At 34.7% G+C, this 18637-nt stretch overlaps 1 protein-coding gene across 1 annotated transcript in view; it reads right to left on the reverse strand.

Annotated features, from left to right (window-relative positions):
• VWA3B (von Willebrand factor A domain containing 3B) overlaps positions 1-18637 on the reverse strand; it is a 75418-nt gene that overhangs the window by 19462 nt on the left and 37319 nt on the right. Inside the window, exons 13-22 of the mRNA XM_052774084.1 lie at positions 17629-17727; positions 15187-15369; positions 13659-13786; positions 11988-12163; positions 11150-11314; positions 10025-10064; positions 9748-9904; positions 5319-5437; positions 2453-2503; positions 142-361 (exon numbers count right to left, since the gene is read on the reverse strand). Of these exons, the coding sequence (XP_052630044.1) occupies positions 142-361; positions 2453-2503; positions 5319-5437; positions 9748-9904; positions 10025-10064; positions 11150-11314; positions 11988-12163; positions 13659-13786; positions 15187-15369; positions 17629-17727 (1338 nt within the window). The remainder of the gene's footprint in view (positions 1-141; positions 362-2452; positions 2504-5318; positions 5438-9747; positions 9905-10024; positions 10065-11149; positions 11315-11987; positions 12164-13658; positions 13787-15186; positions 15370-17628; positions 17728-18637) is intronic.

Consider the following 18637-nt stretch of genomic DNA (forward strand, 5'->3'; position numbering starts at 1 on the left):
CCTTCTTTCCTCTATCCATTTATAAAGCATCATGCTAAATATCTACTTTATCAGCTATAATCATGGAACAAAATTATTCCAGAAGCACATACTGAAGAGGAATATCTGGGGGGAGGGGGGGAATCCCTTCCAATCTATTACCTTTTTATTGTGGCTTATGTGTGATTCTGAGCTTTTTTCAGTTTCCTTTTTGACAGCTTCCTGAAGATCAGAGGCTTGTTGTATATATGTTAATGCTGCCAGTATCTCATCTTCTAACAATATTACATCTTCATAGGAAATTGGCCACCCCAAATTCTCTAAAGCCTCCAGCAAAGCTTCTCTATGCTGCATATATTGGACTGGACCATCCTCTTTAAATCTTAAAAAAAAAAAATATTTTTAAAAAATTAGTAATCACAAGTAGGAAAAAATTTAATTTTGGCAGTACTTTACAAATAGAATCACAAAGCATAAAGTTCTTGTGTTTCATCCAGCTGCTATTGTTTAGTCAAACAATCACATCTGGCTTAACCATATCTCATAGAAAAACAACGACAGAGCAATTCAAGTGGCTGAGCATAGATGTCTGGTGCCATTTTATATGTCCTAGAATATGTGAGGCATCAATAAAGAACTTGCAGATATGAGTGAGAAAGTATGGAAATCCCTGGCCCTTCTAGAGCAGCAGATAGGGTGAAGTGGCAAGCATCTAGACAATCTAAAATGTCACCAGACACCTACTAAGTCCTGATTTGCCACATCAGTCTTGACTGATCACATAAAAAAGAGATAATCTCCTGCTATTTATTCCTGTCAGTCCTGTGCTGCTAATTTCACTCAGTGATCAGGAGTTTGCTTCTATCCATGGCTCAGATTATGCCAATGTCCACTAGACTAAAGAGCCAGTTTGAAACTACACACTGAAGGTACTTATAAACCAAAAGGTGAATTACATACAGTCATCTTATTGATAAAAACCAAACTGAACCCTCCAAAATCCAGAACAGGTAGAATTCTTTACAACTCCAATTGGAAGTAACATACTTCTTTTTAGTACTCAAAAAGTAGCTGTTCTCTACAGCTTTGCCAACATTTAAAAAACCATGAAACCTAGAACTGGGGAGAGTACTTGTCTGTCTTACCAATACATACAACCAATTTGATGCCTACCACATTGCCCTGCTCTTTGTCACTGCTTATCTCTCTACTCCTCTAGGAACTGCTTTGTATTGAAATTAACCTGACCAGTATATTTACCTAGATTTTGTTCTCTATTACTTGAATCCACTACTAATTTATAATCAATGTCAAGCTAACTTACCTCCTGAGTTCGATCTCTCAACCATTTTGAACACAAGCGCAATATTACCACTTCTCTAGTAAATTTGAATTTCTGGTACCTGAGATAATACATACTAGGGAACCAGAAAGCTCCTCAACCAATTATTTCAGGACTCCTGTGACCAAGTTAGTAGACTTTGTTTATTACTCTCTCCTTCCAGGTTACTTATTTTGAAAGTATGTTGTCATCCTTTTGTAATACATGAACATGATCATTCAAATTGTAAATTTAGAAGAGAAATAGATCAAATATTTCAATTTCTATGCACCAATATTAACAATTTTAATATGCTCCTCTAGCAACAGACTGTACAATTGCTAGGACTTTTTTTCCTTATATACATAATTGGCCATACATAACCAACAATAAGATACTTTGGATACCACTCTGTCAAATTTCTATGCTCTACAACTCGTTGTCTACAAACAGACATCTATTTCCTTTTTTTTATTTATATGCTGTTCTTCTGTTCAACAGCCTTCACTTCCTGTCTGCACTAGAATGGGCTTTTAGTTCTTACTGATGACAGAACTGTGTATTTTTTGCTCACTAGCTTAAGTCTTCTTAAAAGCATTCTAGTTTTAATTCCCATTTTTCTGCCTAGGAATATTTCATGCCCATTCAGTTTTCATTAATTTATCTTTACTTTATTCTCTGAAGTAAACAGACGCTAACTTCACTGATGCCAGTCTTGTTTATGCAGTCACTAGTTTTCTAAATCAATATACAGAAATAAGCTAGTTCAAGTAGTACAAACTTGCAATGTGATATGCAGTTCCAGCACATGCTGTAAAGGTGCTTATTATACCTTTACAAACCAGCCACTGAAGTGGTCTTTACCGGATGAGAGATTTACCTTGATGCCAAAGGCAATGACATGCTGCCCTCCCAAGGCCCTGCCACTTGACACTCGTTAAGAACAGACCAGCACCATTCAAATGGAATGCAAGCCCTTTCCTTTAAAAATAATCAGCACTGCAAGAAGGAGGTCCAGAATTTAATATTACTCCATATCACATACACATTTTTGAAAGTAAGGTTGGTTACAGAAATAGCAATTAAAAAGTATCAAATATTTATGACCAGCCTTTCAGAGGTAAGTTAGAAAACCAAAAGGTAATAGCTTACTTGTCTCTTTCCTCCTGAGATAGTGCTCTCCAAATAACTAGGTTTAGGCGCCTATTAAGAAAGTAAAGCAGTTTTTGAGGGAATGCAGTTCCTTGTGCATCTGATCATCTCAAATCTAGCAAATAAACACAGTTTCTTAAGATATCTGCACTGATTTGTATTCCAAGAGCACTGTATCATCAAACTGTATCCTTATCATTCAGCTATGAAATTATCAACTGCAAGAGAAGATGGGAAAACAGCATCTTCCACCAAGCAGCAGCATGACTATTTCAGGGTCATAGAAGGATTAATAGCAATCACTGCCGTTTCCTGCCAGGATTTTCTATGGATGGTTCTCTTCAGCACCAGCAAGCTAAATCAAATAATGAAACTGATTAAGTGCCAGTTAAGCTAAGCACAGTTCCTCCAATTAAACAGTTTCAGCAAACTGTAGCCTGAAGACACATGGAGAGCAATGCTGCTTTTTTTTTTTCATGCTAAGATAACCCCTCAGTTGTGCCATTCAGATTTCTACTTCATTAAACTCTGGCTGTGAAGAAAAACTACTGACAGGAAAACAGAAGTGATTATTCCAAAGCAATGCAGTTCTGAGATCTTGTAAAAGCACTCCTAAACTTTCTGCTTTTGCTTTTTAGACATAAATTATAAACTCTTATTAGGTCATCTAACTTACAGTTTTCTCTATTAACATCTCAAACAATTAAGCCATCACTCAATTACCTCATTTCATACTATAGAAATAAACCTTTACTGATGATCCTAATTGCTGTAATTCTAGAAAAATTTCCAAACTTCTTTTGGAAATACAAGAACAAATTCATTGTTAGGAAAAACTGTAACCATTAGACTTTTAACAGTCTTGCCAGATTTACTGGTGCTTGTACAAAAAAGCTCATTAGCACCAGATTTTGAATATTAATTTTATGGTGATTCATTTTATCTACTACCCCAGCATTTTTAGAATGTAAATCACTTAATTCATTCACAATCCGCAGTCTCAGTATGCTTCACTGCCTATTTCATACTTTTAAATGTGCACACTCATAACTAACTCATTTGTAAAAGCTTCTGGCTATACAAGATCATACACATTTTGAAGCTTCCAACATTTTTCTCTGTTGATACTGGATGTTCTCTTTGCCAGAGCAAAAAATTTCTGCCCTCACCACTTTTTTCCCTCTAAATCTGATGCTAAGGTCAATCTACATATGGGGAAGATATTGTCATGCTTGCTTCTGTTCTTGAAACCTTCATGCCCTGATGTATTGTCTCATCCATAGATGTCAGAATAAATTTGTGACCAATCACTATTCACAAAGCTGAACTGCAGCCTTTGCAAATTCAATTACTGGAAAAGTACTGTGGCATTTAGAGCAAAATAAATTTGTCTGGGTTGCTGTTTCACATGTAGAGGAAAAGCAATGAGAACTCTTTTTTTACATTGTCAATTTTAAGGATCTTCAGGCAGATTTCTCTTCTATACATCTTTTTCACAGAAGTAGGGAACTCAATCCTACTATTGTAAATTCACTGATTCATTGAACTCTATGGGTAAACATAAGTAAACAGCACTTCCAGTCACCAAAGTTTTAGGTAGACTGTGAAAATGCTGTCAGTAGAAGATCATCAGAGTTTAACGAGAAAACACTTTTCTTTCCCTCAAATTGAAGTCAATAAAAGTAAAATATTCAATGGTATGGCACAGCAATGAAAAACTTGAAGTTTTTTCAGAAGTCACCATCAAAAATACACCACTTGAACTTTCTGTCAAAATAAGTGACAAATCCAGATTTCTATGAGTTCTTCATCAACCTGATAATAATAGTATTGTCTCAGTGACAGAGCACACAAAACCAATGGATTTTTATTCACTGAACTCCATTAATATTAGACATAGCAAGCAGCATTTGGAAATCAGAATTCTTGATTTTTACCACAAAAGATGGATACATTTAGAAATAGGAAATAGGAATTAAAAACAGAGCTATATACATGCTTTAAAAAGAACTGGTATGATCATAGCACTACAGAGGGAAAAAAACCCTTAAAGGGCCTCAGTGGAATTCATCAAAAACCAAAACCTAAACACTTGTCATCAAGGGGTTTTTTGTCATATAAAATAATTACATCTGTAAATGTTAGTAGAATACAGCCTGAAAAAGATATATTATTTATTAAAACAATTCTAGACAAAGCTCTCATAAGGGTACTGAATGACATTAGCAGTCAAATAATTGCATTACTCCAAAAAAATGCACAAAAGTTAGATCAAGGAAAAAAATAGCTTAGAGATCTAATGTCCTTGTCCTGTTTACTTCTGATGTGCTTTTATGAACATTTAATTAATAAGCACAACACGTATGTCTCAAAAAAAAAAATTAAAATTGTCAGTATCTTATAGATGCCTCAGTTACATTCTTGCATCCATAATTAGGTGCTAGGCAGCTGGCAGCAAAAAGCAGGCCACTAATTTAAATGTCAGTCTATGGATTTAGGAATCTAATTGTAACTTAAAAGTCTGGCTAGCACGTTATGTTTAGGGGAGATTCCTCCCCAGGGCTGATGGCTTTCAGGTTTATTCCCAGAAAGTAAAAGAATTTAATTTTTTTTTTGTCATTGAACAAACATAATATGAGCAACATATTATTTATTATCTCCTTGCCTATTATCTGGTTTTTCATTCTGTTTTTTTTTCTTTTTTTAAGAAAATAAACATTTCTCCAACAGGTTGATGGCTGATTAAAGTGTGTCAACATGCAGAATTACCAGTATTGGGCAAAGCATGTGTGAGCAAATACCCACTACATAAGAAAAATCTGAATTTAGACTGCAAACATGATAAATTTCTGATGAGAAGACTTGCCTTTCATAGGATTTAATTGCTTGTTCCAGCTTCTCTTTATAGGCATCAAGATTCACCGCCTGAGGATTAATTAGTGTGATCCGCTTCTTGTCGTTGCTAACATGTGCCAACGGTAATATCTATTATACAATAAAAGACAGAGACTTCATTTATCATACAACTTTTCCTCTACCAGAATAACTGAATGCCCATGAGTCCATGTCCAAGGATCAGTGCAGCCAGAAGTTACACTGGAAGGCTGCAGAAAGATCTGAGCACCCCAAAGCAATGTCAGAATTAAGACATAGTTTCCAGCCTGTTAATAAAATCTTCTGAAATTATACAATCCCTTTATGCAGAAGTTGCAAATTAAGATTCCTAACTAGTAGTTAATTCTAACTAAATCAGTACTGTCAAAGAACTCACTCTAATAATGGAAGGGTAGGTCAGAAGGGAGACAAGCATGTCTAGATCATGACCATATTCCAGATTGTATTGCCTTAAAACAACACTCTCTTATACTTATTAGCATCTAATTCTAGCATACAGGTGTGATAGTTAATACTTAAGTGTATTTAATACTTTTATTCTGAAGGAACGTATTTTCTAAGGAATTAGAGTACTAAAGAGGGAGACAGACATTTTTCATCATCGCACTGATCACCAAAGAGTGAACAAGGTAGATATTGCTCACTGAAACTAGTCTTAATTATCCACAAGAAGGTTTAGAAGCCTAACTAGGTTGGTGAAAATCAGGAACTTCAATACCTTTTAAATCTTGTAATACAGCATCTACACAAGTCAACTTCATTATAAAATAGAAAGTCATACACTTAAAAGTAGATCTTCAAAAGGCAGAGAAAAGGGTAGAAAAAGATGATAAAGAGGAGGAAAGGTGCCTTCCCATTTCTCAGTCCAAAGTCCCACCATCCTTCAGCTCTTAAATTACTCAGCAGTTTCTACAAGAAAAGCTATTTTATATCTCAATGTCCTGATAATGATTATAAACAGAAAAAAATCCAAGAAAGAAATGGAGAAGACGGAGAGTGTTACTCTCCCCAAAACTGTCTTCAACACATATGGTTGAGTGGGAAGCCTTGCCAAGTGCCTGTCTGAGATCAGGATATAGATGACAAAAAGATGGATGAGGTTCAATTTAAATAAAACTAAAACCCCTGTTGGGGGAAGAAAGTAAGCAATAAGAAAATAAAACAATAAAAAGACTTCTTTAACTGAGAACATTTTTCAGTGATGTTTTATTTGTGTTTGAATCATCACAGCCTAGCTGGATTCCCGATCACTGCTCTATGACCATTTTTTCCGGAGCAGCAGTCTGACTTCATATTCCCCTCTTTTTCTGAGGACGTCTTTACTCTGATTAATAAATCTGTGTCACCTCAGTACCAGACCACATCAAAGCTCCTAATATTAAATTAATCTTAAGATCACTTAGAAGCTAAAGTTAATGGGAACATGTCAGTGAAGTATCTTGCCAGAGACAGATGAAGTAAATCTCTGCCCAGAACTTTGAGCCATGAAATCTAGCTGTCATTTCCAGGTGGAGTTTGAAATCTTAAAGGCAAGGAACTGAGAGTACCCCTCTTCCAGCTCCATACTGCCATGGTTGTTGTCTGCTATGTTAGTCAAACCAAGTTAATAAAAGTTCAGCAGGGCTTCACCATGTAGAAGCCCTCTCCTACTTTCCATTACAAATTCCCAGAGTAACGCCAAGTACAAACAGCATCATTTTCAAAATGAATATTTAATACAGTTTATAAAACACTTTGAATAGAATATGAGGGGCAGACAAACATAAACACATTATTACAGTATTGAATAATGAAAACAGAATGGAATGTGTTCTTAGCAAATAGTGAACTTGAAATATTATGCATACTTTGAGAGCAATGAAAACTGCTCATGAAGTCAAGTGAAATTTGACAGATTCAGCTGAAAGAAACCACAGGGAAGGTTTTTAGTGCCAAAATGTTTTGTCATTTTCTAAATTAAATACTTAAACTTTCATATCAAAAGAATTCACTTGCTTCAAAATGGTTTTTATTTCAAAACCAGATTTTCAAATTTTTAAAGACAAAACCAAAGCACGATAACCCTAGGGAAAAAATCTTTCTTATTTTAGACCAAAGAAAGATGGGTTTTTTGGCTGAATCTGAACTTGATTCTTTTGAGCAAAGCATTCAGTCAAAACTCCATGACTTGCAAAGCTGTACTTAAGATACCACAGTCTGCAATAGATACTCACATGATTCTATAGGGAAGGTTTGCTCCAGAACTACCATAGTGTAATTTAGACAAGCCCCCAAGCCATTTTTTTTCTGGATATGAATCTGATGGGTAGTTTAATGAATTAACCTCTTTGAAATAACTCAGGGGAAACTGATAGGTCACACAGAACTGAAAACAACAGGTCAGCCTCTTGTTAATGAACAGTTGTCATAGAAACCTTTTGCTGCATCTCCAAGGTGAGAAAACTGCTCATAGTTACTTCACCATCACTGCTAGCAAAGGCCAAAAATAAATATTATACTATCCCCAGAAAAGCAAACAAGGATGTCTACATTCCACACCAAGAAAACAGATCTCAGAAGGAAGAAAGCAAAAATGTCTGTACATTTATTATCTTCAGTGAAGTCTTCTGAAGTAGTGCAATAATCAAGATTCTTAATCAATTTGTTAATGTCTCCTATTGAAGCTCTATGTCTAGTCTCACATATTTTCTGCTTTTCCTTGATACGCTTGCATGAAGCTTGAGGGAATGGGTTCCATAGCTCACAAATTCTACTGATTCCACCTCATGTGCAGCCCCCAACTTTCTTTTTCCTTTCTATACTCTGCTTCAGAGCCAGAAAAATCCATGCCTCTACACATAGAACAATAATTCTCCACTGCCTGGGAAACTGAGTGTCTCTATGCAACTAATGGGGATTAGCAGGTATGAAAAAGTGGTAAAAATTATATATTAGCTTGTGTTTATATCCCTGAATCTAAAGAAAGCCCATGGATCACTGTTCAGATTCTGTACAGCAGATGTTCATTCTAAGAACACTTAACAAAATTCAGCCCTGAACTAGACTACCGTAAGCTCCCATGAACTGCCATTAAAAATTACCTGTACATAGCACTTGCTGAATCATAGTTTTGACTATTTTCAAAGATCATTGTTTTACAGAGTACTGTTTTGGCAAATAGCAGTTCAAATGCAGCTCAGGATTGTCTGAAAAGGATTCGAAGGGGTCTTCATTTAGAAACATGGAAGAAAGAGCTCTACAAGTAGGCATATTTGGAAGAAGATGGGAAAAGAAGTGACTGCTCAGAAATTAGATGTAAGAGTTATGTGAAAATCAGTGGCTTTTGTTTGATAATTCACTTACAGTAGATAGTTTTGTAGTTTTGTAATCATTGAATGTCTGAATTTTTTTGAAAAATGGCTATTTTACATCTGAAATGTTAAAATATACATTTTTAATGCTTTTGATACAAAAAGCCATCTTTTAATTGCATATAAAAAAAAATCCTTAAACATCTTGGTTTTGACTTGGTTTTACTAAAACAGAGCATCTGGGTTTGCTTCTACAATCTTCATGCTATAGCAAAAATTCCCATTCCTAAATTTAAAAAACAAACAAGAAAACTTTAAAATGTACAAATGTGTACATTTGTTATAGATATTTTACTTAGCTCTATATCACACCCTATTACAGAATGCTTGCTCACCCCTTATTTAAACAGGTGCTGTTTAGCTTTTTCTTTGAATATTGTTTAAAGAAACAGTCTTTATTAATTAAAACAAGCTGCAACATATTTGTAGGACTTTCATAGGGTGCATCACACAAGAAGAATTAGAGCAACTTGCCACAAAATGGATTTCCTTTAAGTGGAATGGCAATTAGAGCTTCATGGTACACAATTCATTGTGATCTTTGCACAATCTAACAATTAACTACACCTATCAGAATTAAATTTTAATTCCTGAATTCCAATACTTTTCAAAAGGTCTTAGCCAACACATGTAAACCTTGAGAATGCACAAATCCACAAACTGTGCACGTGCACAGTTTTCCAAATGACTTTATGGACCTAAAATACATACTCCAGTGAATTAATATGTATCAGCAGAGACTGTGGTGCTCAAGAAATTGCTGAACACCCAATGGCTGCACACTGCCATCAACTGGTAACTGTGAAAGAAAAATATATAGCTCTAAAACTTAACAGTAAAGTCTGCAAGAAATACTATTAAGTATCAGTTTTATCTTCTTATTGATTCATGAATGAACATTCAGATATGCATTATACATTTAGTGCACATCAACCATCTACAATGAATACTAGAGAATGCAATTATGACATTTATGGAAATGAATTAAAAAATCCTTTTGAAAACAGTACCGTGTTTTATGTTTCCTTTGAAACAGCTTCAGTGTTTTACCTCATCAAATGCTTTAGAAACTACATGCTTGTCCAGAACTGGGATGTATTTGGTACCATGAGGGACAGTTGTAGGAGCTAAGGCATCCATGATGGTGAGTCGCCTGGCAACCAAGCCATGGGTCTTTAACCAAAGAGCCGAAGACATATCTAGAGAACTAGAAAAAAGAGACTATAAGATGGAGCACAAGGTAGAAATACATTTGAGAAGTTTGAAATGACTGAAGAAAAATACAAACTATGGTTTTTGTGATGTATCTATATATGCACACACATACCTTTTAGATGTCCTTTTCACAGCTTTCTGCATTTTCAGATCTAAGATAAAACATTTGCATTTCATTATCTCTCAGTTTTTGTGCACACAGAAGTATACATAAATAAGCTGACATGGAATAGCATCATTTTTTTATTTGAGCCTTCTAGCAGTGTCACAAAGACTACACAATAATGTCTGTTTCAGTTGCTAAATTAATCAATGAGAATTATGTTTCCTATGTTTCTTGGTGCTTGATCAATAGTGACAGTGCCTCATGAGCCCTAATTAATCAATGAAGAAATTTATAAAATAGGTGGGGAATAATTTAATTTAAAAAAAAAAAAAGAACCTTGTATGTTTTCATTTCTTATAATCCAAAATGAAAGATTAACCAGTTTATTCCCCAGTTCAAGATGTGATACCAAGTAGTATCACTAATGAGATGGTCAGGAGTGGCCAATTTAAGGCATAGCACTATGAAAATCTGTATAAAAAGTATATAAAGAACTAAAAATAAGATGCTGAAATGTAAAAAAGTCAAACATCTTTAAGTATCATATGTGAGGTTTTAGAACATCTTAGAGGACCTATCATTAAGTTCAGAGTTGCATGAATTACTGAGAGAAATGAAAATCATCTGGATGTATATCCAAGTATTGAAAATACTTTTGTCTCTACATACGTGTCTGTCCCAGAGAGCATGCTTTTTGCAGGTCTAAGCATATAAATAAAATGCAACCTCCTTGTACATTGGTACCACAGAATTAGAACCAGCTTTAACCTCAACATTGAACATAACTACAAATTACTGTATCACAACAACAATCTATTACTGTATAACAAGATCTATTCATTCTGTTGATAAGAAGCAATGGTGATAACCTTTCAGCAGTCTAAGGCATAGCTGTATCACAGCTGTTGCATACTGTGAGCATAACTAAGCTGTTGTAAACCGAATAGTTTGGGCATTGGCAGGAGTCTGGCCGCAGCTGTAAGGCCCTTGTTACAATACCCTCCTGCGTGTCCGGCTCTCTGCATCTCTCCTGCATTCCAGTCCTTTGAGCTGCAAGTCTTCACAGTTTTGCCTCAAACAAGGTGCTGTTGGTTACAAATACAGCAGGAGAAAAGTTACTGTCTTCCCCACCCACAGCTTCCTGTTCTGTCAACTTGCCTTTGAAAATGGTTCTACATTTCACGCTCTTTTTGACAGAAAAACTCTTTTTTTCAGGAGATGTTCCTTCCTCTGGGCTTTCTTCCCTAGATTTCACACTATGGCTCAGGATTCGCAGCAGACTCGTCTTTGTTTGCTCTGTAGGTGTTGGAAGGGGAAGAAATGAAGAGCTAAATTACTGCTCAAATACATGCCTGGGATTTTTGAGTTCCTCTTTGGTATCCAGTCCCAATTTTTAAGGGACTGCCTACACAAGACCTCAAACACAGAATTACTTCAGCACTAATTTGTACTTTGTACTTTCCCAAGGATGAAGCCTCCTTTCACATCAGCTGGGTAAACTTGGTTTCAGACTGCATAAAAAGGATACTTCATAGAGAAAGAGTGTTACAGGTGTAGTAAGGAGAAATATTAGTGTAAGTAAAGCTGTAACTAGTGAAACATAGATCAACTCTTCATTCTTGCCAATGATGTACTTATTTAGAACAAAAAGAGATAAGGGTTTAATATCTACTGTTAAAAAACTGTCTACAGAGCTTTCAAAACATTCCATCAAAATGTTTAATTTGTCATTGCAGGGCCTGTGATGAAGCTTAAATGAGCAGACAATAGTTTGTCTGTTTGGGTCAAATGATTAAGAGAGCTGAAAATTAAAAATGAAGAGAAGTTAGAATTTCAGAAAGATGATTATTTAAATCATCAAAGGCTTCATTTGTTCCTACAACGAGGGATGCTTTTTGCTATTTTTAACAGAATCTTTTCAAGTTAGTGAATAAATTCTGCTAACAACGACAGTTCATTTCAGTCTTACCTGCATATAATGCTTTCTTCCTTCGGGCTGGACTGTCAGCAGTGGTTTGCCAGATTTGCTGATGTGGTGTCAGTGCTGGCTCTTCTGAAGCACAGCATGGCCTACTGCTAAGAGTAGTACTCAGCTCTTCAATGTGTTTGGTTACAGAAGACACAGTGTGTGTATGCCTGTCATTCCTGCTTGTAAGTGACAAAAAGAAGAAACAAGCAAGAAATTACTTCAATCCTATAACACTGTTTTAAAAAATGCTAAGCTGAAGTTTTGTGGTAATTTAAATACTCATTTCAAATGCTTCTAACAGTGCAAAATATTTTTTCTATTATCCTAGTCTGCATTTCAAAGGGGACTTCAAAGGAGGTTAAAATATTCTTAGTTTTTTAAACTATTTAAAAGTTGTTTCTTAGTCTGTTTAAAAGATGTTCATTATTTTTAAGGCAACACCCTCGTATATTTTTAATGAGGTCAGAATGTTCTGTAATAGCCACTTTGAATCCTGGGAGAAAGAGTAAACCTACCATCAGCAATGAAAATAACTGACACACACACACACATATATATATGCACATATATATATACACACACATGTATATACACCTATGTCCCAGCATTAATAAAAAACAAAATATGAAAATTCTGAAATAAACACTTATATACATTTTTATACTGGACATCCTACCTGCCCTTCTACACATATGAAATCATTCCACAGCACTCTCCACTTTTAATTTAGTGCACTTTATTTTTAATACCTTTATTTTAACTTACTGGTTTTAATAGATTTCTGTCTTAAAAATCTGACTTTTTTTTTAATGTGCTTTTTTCCTTATGTACTATTACTGCACAGATAAATAAGGCACTGGGCAAGCTATTTCTTAATTAAGGCTGTGCTCCTGTAGAGATTACAGGTAACTTGATGTTTGAAGCTAGGTCTGTGTTTGTTCCCCAAACAGAAACTCAGTATAATCAGACATGCAGAAAACTTTTCCACAGTGACTCAGGAGTCTGCCTTCAGTATGCTGTGGAAGGACCTCTTTTTGAACAGTCATTCTTGGCACTGTGAGATTTTCAACATGTTTTTCAACTCATGCTGAACATGAAACTATTTTTAATTATGAGATTACTTACTTTTTGATAAAAAGCAAGGATAAATAGGGCATGAATATGCAACCACACATTGTAAAATCAAAAAATGTGAAAAGAAGTAAGCTGAATTTCATTCATGGTGTTTGCCATCTTTTAAACAAATACATTTGTATGTAATTTATGTTTCAATCAGCATATCCCAATGAGTGGCAATTTAGTCATGAAGTACCAAGCCAGCTCTACCTATAGGACAATAATTTCCACGAATTCTCTAGGTCAGAGGGAGCAACTCTACCGTGTGCTGGAGACAGAAAAATATTTCCATCTCTATGCTTTAATTATTCCTAATAATTTGAGACTATTGAGATATTTGAGATCACTTTATTTCAGGCATCACAACATTAGTGTATTTTTCCAGATTTTTCTTTTCCATTACTGTAACTGTTTAAAAAAAACAACCAAACAACAACCTTTCTTTTTAAAAGAGGAGAATGTCAGAGATTAAAAATGCAAGACAATGAAAAAGGAGAAATGTAACATATAGCTCCTATCCCTTATTAACATAATAGCCATATGAGGACATCATACTTATTCTCTGGATCATTTTCTCCATTATAACAATCCATCATGAGACACTCAGCGTGAAAGGTCTTCATTTTCTCCAGGTCTCTTTCTCCTTGTTCAATCTCTCTTTTCAAAAGACGTATGTCTTCATTCTAACATAAAGAAAATCAAATGTCTTATTACAATTACTCCTAAACATGTTTTATTTCTGAACTGAAACTATGCAAGCTCTGATAATAATTTTGAATAATGACTCAGTTAGGACAGCTGCAAAATTTTGTATACTTTTTCAGGTAGTCTCTTGTGGTTGGCAATAGAGCCTTTCAAATTATTCTTCCTTTTTAGGAAAAGGACAAGAATTCCCTAACAAGCCAGTTACCCCTTGAGATATGAACAGCCATATTTCTGAATAATGCAATGAGGTCAGTAGCTCCCCTCATTCTAAGCAAGCAAGTAAATAAATAAAATACAACATATGTATATTACAACTGTTGTCCTGTCATTCTACAGATCACAGCTGTATCACATACTGTTCCTGATAAATGGGAAGAAAAAGCCATACTCTTCAAGTAAACATTGGAACTGACTGGGAATCATTTGGACTACAGGAGGAAACAGGAAGGAAATTCCAACAATGATCCCTTTACAGCTCCCACTGGGCCAGAAGTCTGGAAATGGACAACACAGTCTGACCATCATCTTTCCAACATGTGTAGTGTCACACAGTCCATATCAGCGGAATCACCAAAATTGCCCAGTACACTCTCTGATATCTTTCAAGAGTTGGAGTATTTTCACATCTTCCTCCTAATCAGTGTATGCAAAGTTCTAACTTTCCTGCTACTGTCTTGTTCCTGGTTGTTCTCATTGTTCCACTACCACCATTTCTAAAATTTGTGGAACTAATTAACTGAGTGTTAACTTTAATTAAAAACAAGAATATGCTTTAAATGGGTGTTTTTGTTAGTCCATTGAGGAATTTCCTATTGGGGATTGTTAGATAGAGCTGCTTAGTCACACTTGACAGATGACTGCTATTGTAGTCATTTTACTCATTATAGATCTCTCCCCAGTGGCTATTGTAGAGCGAACTTTTAGCAAAATTCATAGAATCATTCATTTATCATCATTCAAATTCAGCGCTGCATTCTCTCATTTATTAACAAGATACAAACCATGTTTCATTTTAAACAGCAACTTATTTCTGAGACAGCAGAGATAACATCTGTTTCTTCCAGAGCTGAATTTGGCTTATATGGTTTTTTGGTTTTGGTTTTCGGGGGTTTTTTTTGGGGGGGGGGGGGGATTGGTTGTTTTTTTTTTGCAACAGTAGCACTAGAAATGTACTTTGCGTGACATTTGGGCTTTTTTGTTGTGGTCTAATAAAATTTCATAAGCAAAAAATGTCACACATTGCTTTCACATCACTTCAAATCTGACTAGGATTAATCCTCTTTTTTTAATAATCTGTTGTAATATGAAATCACAATGTAAGTCATGTGGTTCCTCCAACAGCATGAAGAAACAAACATATTTATTTTCAGATACTCACAACAATAAACTCTGCAGCATCAGGATCAGTCAAATAAATGTTGTAATAATGAAATCGTCCCTCTGTTTCAGTAGATAGTTCACACAGAAATTTATTAGCTTCCATATCATCACAGTTGAAGGATACAGTATGGATGGGAATTTTATGATGAAGCTGGACTTGAGCCAAAATTGTTCGGGGGGGCTGAAAATAAAAAAAAGTATATTAAGCATGTGGCATCTAGAAATGTATTTATCAAACCATGGAGAATTGGTAAGAATTTAATCAGTCATACTGTTGTTTAGAAACAGATATGGATCAATTAAAAGCATACATTTTATATGGATTGCTATTTCATAATTATATAAAATAAGCTAATTTAAAACTGGATTTGAAAAACTGATAAAGCCTTAAGGCACAGAATATTAAAATAAAATGTAAATTATAATATAATCAGTACTCTCTGTTTCTGAAGTCTTAAAGAAAATTACTAAAGTACAGGAAATTAAACTACTACATTGGTGTTTAGTAGCACTGGAAGTATGTAACAATATTTTTGGACGTATATAAATGTTGGTATTTTTATTAAGCTAAATTATTTCAATGAAAAGTTGATTCAATACCAAGAAACAAAATAGAGGCTAAGAAAATAGGAAACCTAGTGTTCCTCCTCCAATAAAAAAATAAAAATTAGGCAAGAAAGTAAAAGATCTACCATGTCTAAAAATGTTGAAGGATCTGGTAGAAAGAAATTATTGACTCAGTTCTCTAACTTCTTATAACACTCCAGTTGTTCAGAATACTATCATAAATCTTGATAAATTTAGCAATATTTGCAATATAATTGTTTGTTGCACTTTAATAGTTAAAAGCAATCATCTTGCTTATTTCCCCTTTTTCATCTAAAAAAGTATAATATATATAATATAATCATAGAAGTCATTATTAACTAGGTAAAAAGAAATGAAGTATTCATTAATTTCTAACTTAATAAAAATATTAAAATGAAGAATCTGAATAAGTGTACGTTAAGCCAAATTATTCTTTAATAAAATATTAATATATGGTCCTAGCTAGAAAAAGTGTGAAATAATGTAAATATTTTAATCAGTTGTAAATTAAGTTTTGGTGAGTCATAGCCAGTAATAATCAACTTGTCTTTAGAAAATATCAAAGATTAAAACTAAACTTGAAAACAACATTAAAAGACGTGAGTTGAAGTTTCTCATGTGCTAATTTAAAATCAGGTTTACATTTTGATATTCAAATAATTTTGAAGCATATAAATCCACCCTTCCTTGTGGGGGACTTTCCTCTTATCAAGAAAACCAGAACAAAAACAGAAGCAGGCCTTTAGCATTTTTCTTGCTTACCAAGGTATAAAGAAATTATTTCTGTCAGTTTATGAAGCTTTCTGAATCCTAGATTTATTGAATACGGTTCAGTAATTAATTTCATGTGAACTTCAGCCCAACTATTTACCTAAGTAAAGTCAGGATTTTGCTGTATATCTGCCATTACAACCAAGCTAAATTTTCAAGGGCAAATAAAGTATTTTTAAAATGCCATTCTCACCATACAGGCTAGTTTTCACCACGCATTAGAGCTTGAAAGTGGTTTTTTTTCCAGTTTTTATTTGGTGTTCTGTAACGTGTTATAACATGAAATAACATCATATTAAGCCACAGTAACAACACATTCAAAAATAAAAGTATACTTTTGATTTTGTTATCCACTTAAAACTAGACTTAAAGCAACTCCAGACTGCTGCTACTACAGAATTGCACCTACATGAGATCAAATTTGACTCAGTAGGATAAATACGGAATTATATGGGGACCTAATGGAACAATATTAATGGTAACATTTTTATATAAAAATAATGTAAATTAATAATTAGGCCCTTACTCCTCAGACATGGCATAGCCTTTGTGTAAGTTCTGCAACAGAACGTAAGAAGGTACCTACTTATATATTTGACGTGTTCTTTGGGGAAAAACGTTGAACACAAACTTGGGGGTTTTTTTATTTTGCTATCAATCATTTTCTTTTTAGTTTTTCAAGCCATCACACAAGATTGCAGGGTTTTAATATTTAAATCCAACCATATCATGGGACCATCATTATTTTTTTATTTTTAATTCATGAGATATTTGTACTATGTTAGGGAGACATTGTATTTATCACAAATCCTAACCTTGATACAGCTATAATATTTAATCTATTACCAGATCCTTAAAACAACTCATGAGAAATGCCATGAGTTATCATGCACCAAAGACTGGACTGTGGGTGGAGAGCTATAATCAAAACCCCTTCATGAACAGCACTTTTCTCAGATAAATTTTTTCAATATTATGACAACATCCAAGAGACTCAGCTCTGCAGGTATGATATTCATCTCATACTTCGGCTTTCTGAGACCACACCACTGCATTTTCTGTTTTCTCATTTCAGAATTACCTGGTCAGGTCTGCCATCAGTCAAGAGATAAATAGCCTGAGTGTCAGTATCAGCAAGAGCAATCTGGAGAGCTTTGAGTATATTTGTGGAACTTCCAACCTAAGAAACCAAAAAGAAAAAGACAAAGAAACAGCTTATAAATACTAACAGTTCTTTGCCTCTGTTCTTAAATTCATAATGACAATGTACTGATTCAAGGGATATTACAGAACTGAAATGAGTAATAAAATGGTGAAAATATTCATGTCAAATAGCTAGAAAAATGAAAGCAAGTGTCAAAGTAGCATAATTTGGTCCCAAATTGGTATTCAGTGCTTATGCAAACACACATAAGCAAAATGCTGGCAACAAAAATATGAGCTGTAGAAGCAAAAGCAATCACTGAAAGACTATAAACAGATAGGAAAATGTAAGATAAAACATACATTCTATTATATTCTCCCACTGAATCCTGATTGCCAACTCATCACACTCCCTTGAGATATATATTTTACTTTACATATTCAAAAGCTCCACAAAAGAATCATTCAGAACCACAGAATGGTTTGGGTTGGAAGGGACCTTAAAGACCATCTAGTTCCAACCCCCCTGCCATGGGCAGGGACCCCTTCCACTAGACCAGGTTGCTCAAAGCCCCATCCGACTGGCTTTGAACACTTCCAGGGATGGGGCATCCACAACTTCTCTGGACAAGAGTTCCACAAGTTTTTTACTCAAAAATAGGTAAAGGACTTCCCGGTTTTCTGAACAATGTTTTTTCCAGACTATCTCCCCTCTACCCCTTAGACACATCAATGTAAACATCATTGAATTTTTAGCAAAAAACTTAGCTATAATAAAATATACACAGTAAAGCAATCCTGTGCCCCCTAAAATTTCATGTTTGAGTAATACTAGCACTTTTCCTGGGGCCAAAGCAAAGTCCTTGAAAAGATATGAGTCTGTTTTATGCCAGTATAACGCCTGAGTACCACTCTGGAGGACAGTGAGGATTGTAGAGGTGTAAGTG

Source organism: Harpia harpyja, chromosome 22 (assembly GCF_026419915.1).
Source record: "Harpia harpyja isolate bHarHar1 chromosome 22, bHarHar1 primary haplotype, whole genome shotgun sequence".
In the NCBI taxonomy this organism is placed as follows: domain Eukaryota; kingdom Metazoa; phylum Chordata; class Aves; order Accipitriformes; family Accipitridae; genus Harpia; species Harpia harpyja.